General features: G+C 43.1%; 1 protein-coding gene across 12 annotated transcripts in view; it reads right to left on the reverse strand.

Moving 5' to 3' along the window:
- Fn1 (fibronectin 1) overlaps nt 1-15,833 on the reverse strand; it is a 71,996-nt gene that overhangs the window by 23,419 nt on the left and 32,744 nt on the right. For 6 of the 12 annotated variants that reach the window (XM_036173041.1, XM_036173051.1, XM_036173045.1 and 3 more), the window contains exons 21-28: nt 14,882-14,976; nt 13,475-13,643; nt 12,463-12,549; nt 8,722-8,913; nt 7,156-7,428; nt 5,847-6,029; nt 4,075-4,164; nt 887-1,156 (exon numbers count right to left, since the gene is read on the reverse strand). In XM_036173041.1, coding sequence (XP_036028934.1) covers nt 887-1,156; nt 4,075-4,164; nt 5,847-6,029; nt 7,156-7,428; nt 8,722-8,913; nt 12,463-12,549; nt 13,475-13,643; nt 14,882-14,976 — 1,359 coding nt within the window. The remainder of the gene's footprint in view (nt 1-886; nt 1,157-4,074; nt 4,165-5,846; nt 6,030-7,155; nt 7,429-8,721; nt 8,914-12,462; nt 12,550-13,474; nt 13,644-14,881; nt 14,977-15,833) is intronic. The other 6 variants (XM_036173053.1, XM_036173050.1, XM_036173049.1 and 3 more) reach the window with 1 other exon arrangement.

A 15,833-nucleotide genomic window follows, 5' to 3' on the forward strand; every position in this document is an offset into this window, starting at 1 on the left:
AAGTAATGATCACACACAGCCCTATTGGCAGCTAAGATATAGATATCATGGTAACAGGTCTCCCAATCACTGTCACTGAAAATCAATCTACACCTATAGACATCTGAATGACTGAGGACTGAACTCCCGCCAGACAACACACTCTACCAATACACTACAGCCTGGAGACAAGGTCTCACTGAAGTGCACAGGCTAACTTTGAGCTCACAGCAGCCTATAAGGGCCTTGACCTCTCCATCTTCCTGCTCTAGCCTCCTGAGTGTCTAAGATTACAGATCTGTGCCACCAAGCCCAACTGAAAATCAGGTTTATAGTAACTTTGGGACCATAATATGTTTTTGAATGAAACTTTATTAAAAACCAATAAACATCCAAGCTGGGAGTGTTAGCTTGTGCCTCATGAGTTGAGGCAAGAATACCTTAGATAAGCCTGGGCTATGGAGCCAGTTCTGGGTCAGTCTGGGCTATGAAACAGTCTCAAAACACTACAAAAAAAACCTGACCAGCCAAAACACCAAAACACAGATAACTGAATCAGGTAAAAATTTCTCAGGGTTAAAAAAGGTTATCTTTTTAATGTATATATTCTAAGAGGGTCACCGCCCCCTTCCCCTTTTTATTGAGATGGAGTCTCTCTCATTGCGTAGCTCTGGCTGGTCTAGAACTTACTGTGTAGACCAAGTTGATCTCCAACCTCAGAGGTCCTCCTGCCTCTGCCTCCCCAGTGCTGGGATCAAAAGCATGTACCAATGCCTGGCTCTATGCTGTCACCGCCCTTTCGGTTTCAAAGCCAACTCAGATGACAGGAAGCTTTTCCACAGACTATGCCCAACTTCACGAAATCCATACAAATGAATTTCTTTGCAGACCCAAACAACAAAATTACCTGTTGACTGTTGGCCAACCAACGGGGCGCTCTCCTCTCTGCCATTAACGGCGATAATGCTGACAACATACTCGGTCCCAGGATTGAGGTTGGTGAGTGTGATAGAATTCCGAGAGGGAGGCACTCGGTCTTGCCTGGGTCTTCCAGATGAATGCTCCGCATGATGGCGAATGATGTAGCCAGTGATGGGAGCCCGAGGGGCCACCCAGTGGACGGTGAACGAGTTTGCAGTGATATCAGAAGAGTCAAAACCAGTTGGGGAATCAAGACCTGTTTTTTTCCCCACCCAAGGAGGGGAACAAAAGACCACATCCACCAGGTCAGACGTTGAGGAAGATGTGGGGGAAAGCAACATGCCCTGTCATACGGTACTAAGAGTTGACCACATCAGCTCACACTCATTTATCTTTTCTTTTTCAAAGTAATTGAAACAATATGTCCAATTAATTACAGTCCATTTCCACACCATTCTTATGCACTGATATTTTCAAAGGTTTTGGCATTGTACTGGGTAGCTTCATGTTAACTCATGACACAAGCTGACGTCATCTTAGAGGAAGGAACCTCAATTGAGAAAATGTGCCTGTAAGATTAGAGTATAGGCAAACCTGTAGGGCTTTTTCTTTATTAGTGACTGACAGGGGAAGGACCATCCCATTGTGAGTGGAGCCATCCCTGGGCTGGTGGTCCTGGGTTCTATGAGAAAGCAGGCTGAGCAAGCCAGAGGGAGCAAGTCGGTAAGCAGTACGCCTCCATGGCTTCTGCATCAATTCCTGCCTCCAGGTTCCTGCGCTGTTTGAGTTCCTGTCCTGACTTCCTTTGGTGATAGACTACTGTGTGGAAGTATAAGCCAAATAAGCCCTGTCCTCTTCAAATTGCTTTTGATCACAATGTTTCATCACAGCCATAGTAACCCAACCAGAACAGCATTCAAACATTTTATATGTGTTATGTATGTGTGCCAGTGCAGTTCTCAAAGCAGAACAACCTTGTATTAGGCTCTCAAAGTTGCTCTCTGTGTTGCATATGGAACTGATAGGTCAACAGAGTAGCAATGATGCTAAACACAAGCCTGTCTAAAGCTTAAAGACAAATTACAATACACATAATCCTTTTTAAGTGAGAAATTAGTACTTCTTTGTTTTTGTTTTTGTTTTTTGAAGTACTGGGAATTGAACTCAGATCCTCACGCATGCTAGGCAAAGCACTATGGCTGTAGCACAAAAATCTAGATTTTTTTTTTTTTTAAATTAACAATGTAGTGTTCATCTCATCCAGAATCATTTGAGCTCTCTGGAATTGCTTGCTAATTTCTGTTTTGAGTTATAGCACTCACTAATTCTATCAAAAATATACTCAAACCAAACTGTGACATCCTAACTCCTGTTTGGCAGCAAATTCTAAGACGAAACTGTACTTCATTTGGGGACAGGGTTACACTACACAGCCCTTGGCTGATCTGAAACTTGCTATGTTGACCAGATTAGCCTTGAACTCAGAGTTCTACTACCCTGCCTTCCAAGTGCTGGGATTAAAGGCTGCATTTTTTTTAATGGAAAAATTAAAATAAAAACTCCCATTTAGGAAAGAACCTACTTCTTATTGGATTCAATTCTTCCTTGTAAATCTGCCATGGCAAGTAAAAACTAAACCTGTTGACTTAGAAAAGGAGGAAAAAGATACAGATGACAATGAGTGACAGGTCAGCCAGTGGACAGTGACACCGACTTAAAGCTATGTCCACCCACTGTCGAGAAGGAGATATGGTATTATGCTTACATGCTTTTCTTGCTTTGCTTTAAGGAGAGATGACAAGGTTTCTGAACTAATTTCAGTCCTCTTCGGAAGCAAAGAGTAAGACCATAAGGACTGAATGGCTAAATTAGTAATTATTCATTGTTGAAAGATAAGTAAGGTCTGACTTTTCAAGATCAGTGATTTAAAAAAAAAATTGGCAAAATAAATCTTAGAGAGTAAGCAACGTCCTTAACTATCAGAGAAATGCAATGTAAAAAACTACTCTGGGAATCCATCTCATCACAGCCAGAATGGCTAAGATCAAACCAACATCAAATGCTGCAGGGATGGAGAGAAACAGGATTGCTTCTTCCCTGGTGATATGAATGTGAACTGGTGCAGACGCCATGGAAGTCTGTGGGGCAGTTTCTCAGAAGGCTATGACCCTGCTAGGCATACACTCAAAGCTTTCCAAGTTCTACCACAGAGATCCGTGCACATCCATGCCCACACGAGCCAGGGAATGCAATCGGCCTAGCGGTTCATCAGGAGATGAATAGACAATGGAAATATGGTACAAAGCTGGGGATTGGTGGCTCAGACCTTTAATCCCAGCAGTTGGGAGGCAGAGGCAGGCGGATCTCTGAGTTTGAGGCCAGCCTGGTTCAAAGAAACCTTGTCTTGAAAAACCACAAAAATGAAGAAAAAGAAGGAAGGAAGGAAGGAAGGAAGGAAGGAAAAAATGTGATACATATACACAATGGAATATTATTCTTCCATAATGAAAAATGAAGTTTACAGGAAAATGGATGGGACTAGAAATTATTGTTAAACAAAGTAATCTAGTCTTAGAAAAACAAGTGACATGTTCATTATTATTATTATTATTATGATGATGATGATGATGATGATGATTATATTTGTGTTTTAATTTCACATATCAGCCATGGGTTCCCCTGTCCTCCCCCCTCCCGCCCCCACCCCCACCTTCCCCCCACCGACGTGTTTTTTTGTTATATGGATTTAGTTTTCATCTATGTATATATACACTTATGTGCGGAGCATAGGTCATGCAAGAACCTAACAGAGAGAGAGTGGGAGGAGAGGAAAGGGCGCCTTCTTAGGGAAGGGTGGAAAAGGGTCACAGGATACAGGTGACATGGGACAAGGTGACGTGAGAGCAGAGAGGGGCTGTACATTCCCGCAGGGAGGAAGGGGGCCAGGAGGGGTGGCGTGGGGACCAGGGAGAGCAACAGAAAAGGAGGACCAACAGATGGTGTGAAAACACCACAGTGAAACCCATTACTTTATGCTGACTTGAGAAAAAACAATTAAGTCATGTCCCAATACCATAAAAAGTGGAGATGCATTTTTAGACTCAATCTACCCTTCTGTTGTTTAAGACAGGCGGGTGCCAGCTACTTGATAAGCAGGTTGCCAACATGACTCACCCGTTTTCTGTCTTCCTCGAAGAGGGGTGCTCTCATGCTGCTCGTAGACACTGGAGACACTGACTAAATATTCGGTCCCAGGCAGGAGATCTAAGGAGGCAAGCGGGGCGTGCTTTAAACTTGAAAGCATGGGAAAGCACAGCACTCCCTGGACTAACTCCATCTGATGAAACAGCCAGGCGGTCAGCCCCATAGACTCTTTGTAGCTAAGTGAGCATCTATGCCTGGCAATAGCTGTAGTTAAGGACCACCTTTTCCTGTACCTCTTCAAGCCCCTCTGTTCTGCCTGTATAAATGCATTGCAGTCAAGTGTAGACATAGCGCGTTAAAGCCTCTTCCATCCATGTGAAAGCGCATCTACTAAGGGCAACTGAGGAACATTTGTGTGGGACTGTGCATTACCCTCTCCCCATCACAGCAACCTTACAAGGCGGTCTGCAGCTCCCATGCTCTACAGTGTTGCATGTATTTAAATGCACAGTTGGATGAAATTTGACACGTGTCCTTGGGGAGCCACCAATGTTGTATTCAAGACAACAAACATACCCAGTACCCCCAGGCTCACTCCACTTGACCAAGCTGCTCAATCTTTAAAATATAGGAGTAATGACTTCTCTAACGGGGAGAGAGTTACCTTAACGTCAATACAGCATTAGGACTCGTGAGGTACACATTTAACACGTGACAAGGTTAGGCTAAACTGGAGACAACGTGTGATTCAGGGTCTAGTTTATTAGGTAATGTGGTACCCAGTGCCTGATTCGGCCCTGTGGCCACAGTCAAGCAAGTATCTGGATGCTCTGACCCTCACAGTGAGAAAGCAGGATCAGTCATGCCTGGCTGCCTTTTTGTATTTCACTTTCTGAGACACATCTGAACAAGAAAGGATGTTTCCTGGCCACTCACTATTAAGGAGTATACCTAAATGTAACTACTTTCCTCTCGTGTGGAACCTTATACTGTATCTTACATGTGTATTGGAAGCCCAGCACCAATTTGCAACCTCTTGCTTTCTTTAATACAAAGTATCTCTTCCTAAATGGTAGGAACCAGAAGTGGTAATTTCTATTAAACTGTCTATTTTAGGGGCTGGAGAGATGGCTCAGCAGTTAAGAGCACTGACTGCTCTTCCAGAGGACCAGGGCTCAACTCTCAGCACCCACATGGCAGCTCACAACTGTCTGTAACTCCAGTTTCAGGGGACCTGGAACTTCCCATGGCAAAACACTAATGCACATTAAAACAAAAAACAACAATAACAAAAAGTCTATTTAACATCAGTTGTTTTCTAAACTCTCAACCTTCTGGGAAATTCTGCCAACAGATGTTATCTGAATTATGAACTAACCTTCTCCCTCTCTCTTTCCACATAAAACCCTGATTTAACTCCCTCCTCTGCCCAGGTGACCAGTCTTCTAGGATCATCTGTTGTGTGCTGCCACACACAAAAGGAGAAGACAAGAGACGCATTGACACCATCTTTCTTATCCTTTCCTTGGTTACAGAATACATGTGCTAGTCACTTATTTTTGCACACGCATGTGGTAGTGGAATGTGTTTGAAGCCTTGGACTTCACTGATGATTTTTCCACTATGATTTGTGGAGAGAAAATGTTTGTTATACCAGCAGAAACATTACATCTTCCACAATTTACAGAGCTGCCTGGCAAGCCTGGATGGTGGGCTGTGTTGTTACAGCTCTCCTCGAGAATTCAGAATCTGTCTGTTTTGCTCCTGGTGAGCATATGGAATGTGTCCGTTTGGGAGCTTACTTGTTAGAACCACTGCATTGTCTGAAGGCGAAATTGACAGCTCGGCCACATCCTCCTCATTTTTCACGGGTGAGTAGCGCACCAAGAGGTTGGTTAGCTCGATGGATGGAGGTGGGGCCCAAGTAACACGCATAGTGTCTGGACCAATATTGGTGAATCGCAGATCAGTGGGAGGAGGGACAGCTGATTTCAAATAAGAAGGAAGATTAAAAGTCAATGCTAACAAAATAGCTGAAAAGGTAAAAACCAGTATTTCATGCACAAAAGAAAACAGTCATAATCATGCAAATAGTCTACTCCAAATCTAATCTAAATCATGATATACTACTGTTAAAAAAATACTATACAGAATACTGTTAGGCTCCTTTCACCTTTCCGCCTTCATCCATGCATTTTAAAGAATATTAATAATTTTAACCTGTTTTCAAATAGGTTTTTTTGTTGTTGTTTTATTTTATTTTGGGTTTTGTTTTGTTTTGTTTTGTTTTGAGTACATTAATACCACTAAAGATTTTTATCCCAGGCTGAAGAGGCTTAAGTTGCCACACAGCAAAGAGACATAGCAGTACTTTCCAAAGAAACACATGCACACAGACAAAAAAGACAAGGGGTCCTCCATCTCCCCGCAGTGACATCTCTACACACTACCGCATTGCCATAATTCCACTCAGTGAACTCTACTTACAAGTGAGGGGATTCATGCACAGGGGTTCTCAGCATGTTTCTTACCATGCAGGGCAGAGAACCTTTCCGATGTTGCATGCTGGTCTCCAGACTATGGTTAAAGAGGAGTTTCTTCACCTGGCGTAGCACGCTATCTAGGAGGCCCTACGCTTCATGTCTTCCTACCTCTAAACCCCCCTTCCGTTCCACCCTAATTTTTGATGGATGTTTTACTAGCTACAAAGGAGTGTGGGAGCTTGTCAAAAGGTGGGAGACACACAGTGGCACATTTTTGGAAGTGTGTCTTAGTATTAACCAGTGCTCACCATTCAGCTTAGTATTCATACTTTAAAAAAAAAAAAAAACCAAACAACTCAAGGTCGGCAAACTGTACCTACTTTGTATTTCACAGATCAGCTATCTAGATTTCTCTAGCTTGACATCGGCTTGTGATTTGAATGAAAGTACCTAAGACTGCTTATATATGTTTTCCATTAGGGGAATGTGTTCCTTATCCCTGAATACACCCCATCTTCATCTCTGTGGCCAATCTGGCTTCTCCTTGGAAACATCCAGGTTTAACCAGAGTGACTGAGCAGCATGCAACACCATCCACGTCTCAAACACAGAAGAGTTCAAGATTCACCCGTTTGCTGTGTCAATGTGGTAGGGGCGCTCTCTCCGCCATTAATGAGAGTGGTAACGCTGATGTCATAGTCAATGCCGGGTTCCAGCCCCGTCACTGTGTAGTATCCTACTGAGGAGTCCACAAAATCTTCAAAAATAGGGATCCCTTCTCCTGTCGCAACTACTGTGATGCGGTACCCAATAATGGTGGATGAGTTTAGCGGGGTCCACCGCAGGCCGATGGTTGAATCGGTTATATCAACAAAGCTTAAGTCAGTGAGCTGGGGCACCTCTATTGAGTTACAAAGCAGAGAAGAGGCAAAAGGAAGGTAGAGGCAAAAAAATAAATAAAGCAGTGTACACATCAGGTGACCAGCAGTAAAATTGACAGAATCGTAAAGCAATGATGGTAATATGCAAATTATTTGAAAGACTTCCCAAGCATTGTGAATAATTTGCTTCCCTAGGAGAATAAGGCAGGCTAATGTACCACATTCTTTTAGGGACTTTCTTGCATTTAGAAAATGTCCCTGAATGGTACAGTTTTAACTTCTCAAGTTACTTAAAAAAAAAAATCATAAACACATTTACAATGTCAAAACCATTCTCAGAACTTAAGACATAATATCTGCAAGAGATACCAGCGACTTTGAGGCAGAGTAAAGCTTTAGTAAGAAAATAAAATCTTACAAAGTAGAAGACTTTTAAAAAAAATGGCTGGTTAATTGATTTGTTTTCCACATTCAAAACTCATGACAGCGTTGTGGCCATCGTATTAATGTTATATTCTGAATGCGCCACTCAAAAGCATGGTCAGCCCAAGGCCAGCCAGCTCTGAGCCCATGCCACTGCCAACATTTTAATTCATGTAATTTGATTAGTATTCATAAATGCATACTAAAATACTGCAGAGGGGGACAGAGTCTGCCCAGTACTTTTATTCCACCAAAGACTTGGGGCAAACAATGAACCTATCCCTAGATAGGCCTTTGTGATGGGGTTTTTCAGTTCAGAAGGAAGGAAGGAAGGAAGGAAACCCTATAGCGTGGCCTTTATTTCTTCCTTGCTTTCTCACCCCACCTCCAATTTTAAAAAGGATTTGAAGCTGCAAGGTGAAGAATTGGACTGTCATCCAAGTGTATTGCAGTGCTCACAGATGGAGACAAAAACTGTTTTCTACGTAAGTGTTGGAGGTGGACATGGATTGTAAAATTGGGCACAAACGTCCCAACGGGATGCATTTACCACATTACTTTTAGCCTGTCAGCACAGGGTACAGACACACGACACTGTTTAGTAATCTTTCCACGTGAGCAAACAGTACAGTGTTAATGCCGTGGCTGAGCCCGTCACATACCCATGGCAACAAACAGCATCCCGGGGAAGCACAGATAGTGAAGCAGAGGCAACAGCAAAAGCCTTCATCCAAACAGTTGCTTTGGCTTCGTGGTTTAGGAGAGCACACTGGGAGGCTGGCATTAAATCCCAACTCTGTCTGCCACTCTCCGCTATCTGGGATTAAGATGCTAATACCCACTGCTACTGAAACTGCCACTCTGAGGGTAACAGCTTATTTTTCTATTACCTGGGATGATGGTATCAGAGACAGGGGCACTTTCCTTATCATCTTTGACAGTGTAAACACTGACATTGTATTCCAGGCCAGGATTCAGGTTATCGAAAGTGCAGGAGCTCTGGTCGGCATGGACCACTTCTTCCAGAGAGCTCCCCTGCTGCCCGTTTGTAGGGGTCGTGGTTATTCTGTAGCCAGTGATATCTGGAGTGAAAAGGGAGAGGAAGTTACCATACAGAACATTTATGAAGCAGAGTATATTAAACGACACACCCGTGATGGACCCATAGAGTAACGGGTGGGAGAAAGGGACAAGCCAATGACTTGCACCAACAGTCAGAAAGGGGGAATTAGTTTTAATCTTCTCCAACTCTGCAGAGTGAAGACTAGTCCACAGCAATTTAGGAGGCATTTGAAAATAACTAGACAAGTCTGAGGGTCTCTCCAGCACATAGCAATGAATGTTTGAGATGGGAAGGCTAAGCTTGATCATTGTACGTCATATCCACTGGACGATCTTACATATGTACAAATGTGTTATTACAAAATAAAAGTATGAGAACTTTAACAAAGATAAGGCAGTCTCAGAAAGAGAAGGGATGAGCTGAGACTTTCCTGTCTCCAAATTCCAGCCTCCTTTCCACACGCCATTCTGCTTTTCCTTAATGGGTGTCCTGAAGGAAAGCTGAGGAATAAATATTCTCTTTTTTACTACTATGGGATCCATTTCCACCTAAGAAAATTCTCCAAAGAGTGTAAAGGTTCAGATCTACGCATGAGACTTTCAGGAAGAGAATGGGGGGGAGCAGAGCGGATGGAAAACGGAAGTACAGATGCTCATCCTTGAACAGGAGTATTAATCACAGAAGACGTCAGAATTATAAAAATGGGACAATGAAGTGTTGAAGGAAAGGAGACAGCAATAAATCTAGTGGTGGCCAGCGCTGCAGGTCCGTGTTGGGAGGAACATCACAATGTTGACTCACTAAGGACAGGAAACGAAGGTATATTCTGTCAGTGGGGAATAGGTAAACATTAGCGGTATGTGCTAGGAAGCCCCCATGGGATGGGAGGTCAATAACATTTAGGTCATTTCCTTTGCTCCTGACCATCTGAATGGGCAGGCCCTTGAGACCAGAGATTAATGACCCAGCCGCCAAGAAGCAAGGGACTTGTCAGCTTCACGTTTCCAACCCGAGGTAACTTACCTGGAAACGGTGTTAACTGTCACATTATACCATACATTGAGACAGTCACATTATACCATACATTGAGACAGGAAACTTCATGTGAGATTCAGTCTACTTTGAAGTGAGATTTAAAGGAACATTTCAAGCTAGTTTTATTTTTGTGTGATTATAAACACACATGTTTATAATCACCTGACACATATGCTCAGACAAGGCTAAGAACTGTTCAAGAAATTATTTCTACAAATTGCAGACTAAAAAATTGGCTCAGTGGGTTAGGTGTTTGCCATGCAATCATGAGGACCTGACATTCACATCCCTAGGATCCATATAAAGCTAGACCCCATGGCATGTGTGTGTAATCCCTATGCTGCTGTGGAGAGCTGGGAACTGGAGACAGGAGAATCCTCAGACGCTATCAGCCGCCTTCTCTATTCCCCCATCTCAAACAAGATGGAAGGCAGTCATGTACACTGAAGGTGTCATCCTCTGACCTTCATACACACACAGTGCCCACCTGAACTTACATGGATGAAAATGCATGTGGACATGCATACACCATACAAAGGTACTTTAAAATTATATGTACACATGTATGTGTGTGTATAACATATATACACAGATACAGTTTTGTCTTGTTTTTGTTGAGACAGGGCCCGCTCTGTGGCTTGGCCTAGCATTAAGACTCACTATGTATACCAGGCTGGCCTTGAACTCGTGTTAATCCTCCTGCCTCAGCCCAAGGGTTGGTATAACAGTTTCACTTTTATAAAAATGTTACCAATACCAGTAAAATTAAAAACAGTTAAATAATAAACCAAATGTATTTCTCTGATTAAGGAGAGCTCTAATCAGTTTGCTTCAATTTAGAATGTTCTCAATAATGAGTATCATGTTGTCTCAGCAGTGGTCTCCCCCATGCTCATTATTTAATCATAGAATTATATCTTAAGTTAATATTCTTCTGAATAGTGTTAGACTTCATACATCTTATGATTTTATAAATCCTTTTTATTACTACTAATTCTGTTTATTTTTATTACAATTATTTACTTTGTGCGTGCATGTGCACTGGCATGCTGCACATCCCCATGGCACACATAAACACACAACACACACACACACACACACACACACACACACACACACACACACACACACGGCAGTTCTCAACTTCCACCACATGGGTCCCAGGGGCTGACCTCAGTAAGGGTTAGTAGCAAGCCACTTGCCCTGATGGCTATCTAGCATGTGCATGTGTGTACAGGAATTATTACATTTATTTGTTGAGTGTGTGTATGTACGAGTACACATGTGCCATGTCCCGCCTGTGGACATCATAAGACAGCTTTCAAGACTCAGTTCCTCCCTTCTATTATGTGAGTCCAGGGGATCAAAACTCACATGTCAGAAGACTTGGCAACAGGAGACTCCCCCCACTGAACCATCTCACCAGCCCCCAATACATTTTAGTATGTGTGAACATGTTTACAACTTCATTTGCTATCATGCTCCATTTTATTCCCTTGAGTCAGGTTCTCACTGGACTTGGAGCCAGGCTGCCAAACCCCAATATTCCTCTTACCTACTCCTCCTCTCCCTCCTCCAGAACAGGATTATAGGTGTTCGTGCAGCCATGCCCAGCTTTGTGTGTAGGTGCTGGGGATGAATGTCCTCATGCTTGTACAGCAAGCGTTATTACACACTCAAACCCCGCCTCGCTTACATTGTGTAGTGCAGTTCATCACCTATCCATAAGTCACCCATCTGTGAATGGAACTGGCATGGATTAAGACATTTGAAAACAATTTGCGTCTGTACTGTGCATACACTGTCTTGTGATTGTTCCCTAAATAACCCAGTAGGACAACTACCTCCACAGCATTGGCTGCATATTAGGCGATAAGCAGTCTATAGACGATATGAAGTACATGAGCAATGTGTCATCGGTTAGAAGCGAGCACAACACCATTTTATGTAATGGGCTGGGCAGCTGTAGACATCAGAATCACTGTGAATCCTGCAGCCATACCAAGAGCTTTATCAAACTCCAATGAAGCGTCTATTTAAGATTGACGGTAACTCACACCAGAGAAATTATGTGCTATGGTTTTAGCCATTTGTTCGTGTTCTTTTTTTAATTATTGATTTTTTGTGCATTGGTGTTTTGCCTACATGTATGTCTGTGTGAGGGTGTTGGGTCCCCTGGAACTGGAGTTACAGACAGTTGGGAGCTGCCATGTGGGTGCTGGGAACTGAACCCAGGTCCTCTGGAAGAGCATCTCTCCAGCTTGTTTGGGAATTTTTTTAACGTACTGAACAAAGTCTTGGTTCTACCTGTCTTTTCTCCCACAGCCTCACACTTGACTGCTCTCATTCCTGAGACATGAGAAAATATGTGGACACGTTTACATGTGGTGAACACCCTGTGTGTTTCATGAACTCTTATACTGCTGTATCCCTCGTGGAGAGCGAGCTGAGCCGCTGGTTTCTCTCTTTCTCTGAATGGAGTCTGTCTTGGAGAAATTGCACACACGTGCCCTCAGGTCCACCCTGTGCTCACCTGGGGTGGTGCTCCTCTCCCAGGAGACGGTGAGGACTCCAGTGTCGGGGTTTGACTCCAGGTGCAGGTTCGTTGGCGGAGACAGCGCTACAGAGAGAAGAAAAGTGAAAAGTGAAAGCGAACAGAACACATTGGGTTTCTGAACCATTTCCTTTACTGCCTCTTTTTCTTTTTTCCCTCTCTCTTTTATCCCTTCCCCTCCATGATCAGTAAGACTAGAGAAAGTAGCCAGGTGGTGGTGGTGGCCGCGGTGCACGCCTTTAACCCCAGCACTCGGGAGGCAGAGCCAGGCGGATCTCTGTGAGTTTGAGGCCAGCCTGGGCTACCAAGTGAGTTCCAGGAAAGGCTCAAAGCTACACAGAGAAACCCTGTCTCTTAAAAAAAAAAAAAAAAAAAAAAAAAAAAAAGAATAGAGAAAGTATACTATAAACACACAGCGACAGTGACCCTCTAATAGAGGATTGTTTTTAAGATGAACGCTATTGTACCACTACTGAAATTGCTTCATCTTGCCTGTTTGGAAGACTTTTGACATGGAAGGAACATGTCCAATGCCAATGCTGCGGATGACATGACGCCAGTTAAGCTGGCGACATCAAATTCTGAAGACATTGATGATGTAGCTAGGGGATGGATTCTTCTCCTGTTCTCATAAGCAAACTGTGGCACTAGTATCAGAAGAATTAGAGGAATCTGTTGCCTTTTTTTGAGACAGGCTCTCACTGTGCAGTCCTGGTTGGCCTAGAACTCACTATGCAGACCAGGCTAGCCTCAAACCCTCTGCTATCTGCCTCTTTCTGCCTCCTACACTGCTGGAATTAGAGGTGTGTATTATGACAACTAGCTCTTCAGCCTCCAGCTTTTGATGTATGTGAGGCTGGCCTCGAACTCCCAATCCTCGTTCTTCTTCACCTCCCAAGCATAGGACTGAAGGCATGCACTATCACACCTGGCTTTGGTAGTCTTTTTAAACAGTTTAAAAAGTTAGAAGGAGGAGGAAAGGTCTGCTTACGTGTCACCACCCTGTTGACAATTGGTGCATCCCTCTCCTGGCCATCTCTCAGGACTTGGATTGTGTAAGTGTATTCTACGCCTGGAGTCAAGCCAGACACAACGATGCTTCCCGATTCCGAAGTGACTTCTCGGGGTGCTTCGCCTCCCTCGCTTGGTCGAACACCCAGCTGGATGGAGGGAAGCAAAATCAGCATGAAGGATGAACATCGCTGAGCTCCCAAGAGCTTGCAGGTACACCAACATCATGAGACCTCCTTGAAAAATCCACACTGTGCTTTTTATTGGATGGGTAACAAGTTGGGGGCTCACTTTAGTTATTTTTGCAATTAACTGCAGAGTGTCTTCCTTAGGCACCAGGGACATTTATAATAGAAAGTTCCAGAGAAATGTCATTACAGCTGTTTGACGAAGACCCTTCTGGTACGTACCAGCAGTACACAGGGAAGAAATCCCCTAGGCTCTGCCTTTAATGAGTTACTCACATACAGTTAACTTTCTAGTTATTACTCTGACACTTGGAAATGAAAAACACATTCCCATGAAGAAGTGTGTTCACAACTTCAAAAGCCTAGGTAATACTATCAAACAGTATTCAACTCAAGAGAAATTCATCATATTCTCTATGGCTTCTAAAACTCTGAATGGCATTATTAAGGGAAACTAAAAAGGTGCATTGGTGGTCTTCCTAAGGAGTTCCTCCATTTCAGTAGCATGGCTATCAGGGTGGCTATTTGCATACTAAAAAATAAAGTGACCTTCGATCTATTTTTTTTTTTTCCTTCCTTTTAAACTATCAGGCTTTGATTTCCAGGCATAATAAACATTTCTTTTTTCATCCTTTGAATGCCAAAGGATGGATTCCTTAAAAGATATTCATTTGTATTCATCATTTCCCTGGTATCATTACTTGAAAGAACATGACTCCAGAAATCTAAAACGAAGACCTCAATTTTAACTCCTATTAAGAAATTCACCCACAGGGCTTGGAACAAGTTGAGAGGAAACTGATTGGATAAAAATGTGATTTTGAAGTGACTCTAAGTTTAATTGGTCTCCCCAAATTGGCTTCTGTAAGCTTCCTGACACCCATTTAGAGCAACCCATCAAATGAAGTTCTCCTATACTTTTATTTTTAAAATGGAGTTCCCTGGGGGGGATGGACAGAAAACAAAACAACAAGCACTATAGTCCCATGCTAATGGCTTTCTTCCTTTGCAAAAGAGTAAAAAATAATAATAAAAAAATAAAAACAAAGCCGCAGGCAAGGCCTTGCTCTCACAAGGTCCTGGTGTATGACCATAGGGTTTAACAAAATCCACATCTCTAGCATGCGGCTGTTTCTCCCACAAGCAGAAATGGGAAGGCACCTCTGGGCTCTACCACGAGAGACACATGTTCGACTCACCTTGAAGCCAATCCTTGGAGCGGGAGTCCAGGTGATCACGATGGTGGTCTCTGTCACCTCGGTGTTGTACGGTGGAATGGATCGCGTAGGCTGCACTGTAAAGTAACCAACACGACATTCAAAACCTTAGGCTTGTAGGCATTGGCCAGGACTGCAGACGCACAAGCATTTTCACCAGAACTTTGGTCTAACCGGCAAGTGGGTGGAGAATGTAGCCCGGGTTCCTTCATCGACTGAGAAGCTGAACATCACGGCTTCATAATCAGTAACGTGCAACACCAAGTCACCAGGACCCGATAACGAGGGCGTGGTGATTCTCCAGGTCCAACATTGGGCGAGAGCCTGAATTTCTGGCAAGGACCTGCCACTCAAATGTGAGTAAAACAAGGGGCCAGGTGACCTCAAATAAGTCCCTTTCCATTTTTTTTTTTTTTTTTTGGTTTTTATGACCTGTTATCGTTTCATCATATCATATCATATCATATCATATCAAAATCCCTTTAAAAATACACAACTGCTCACCGCAAACCAGTAAGTAGTCGTTCTGTTTCTGTATCCTTATGAACAAAGATGAAACTACAGGGGTAATCTCAAAGTAGCTTCATGCCGAATTATTTCACAAGAGTGGAAAATTACTTTTCGATGCAATTAGAGATTCTGACTCTCTTAAGACATGCTACAAGTTCTAAAGACCCATCCCTCAAGCATGTGATGGATCATTCAGAATAATAATGCTACAGACATTTGGAACTTAACAACCAGAAGCAGGAATTACAACAAAAATGAATTACAACAAAAGTGTGCTTCGTATTCTCTTAGTATCCTGACAACATCATCAATTTTTTAGTGAAAATACTGATTTTTTTTTTTTAATGCAAGGACCAGAGACAAGGTTCAACAGTTAAGATCAAATACTGCTCTTGCAGAGGACCTACATTCAGTTTCCAGCATC

The sequence above is a fragment of the Onychomys torridus genome, chromosome 23 (genome assembly GCF_903995425.1).
Source record: "Onychomys torridus chromosome 23, mOncTor1.1, whole genome shotgun sequence".
Lineage (NCBI taxonomy): Eukaryota > Metazoa > Chordata > Mammalia > Rodentia > Cricetidae > Onychomys > Onychomys torridus.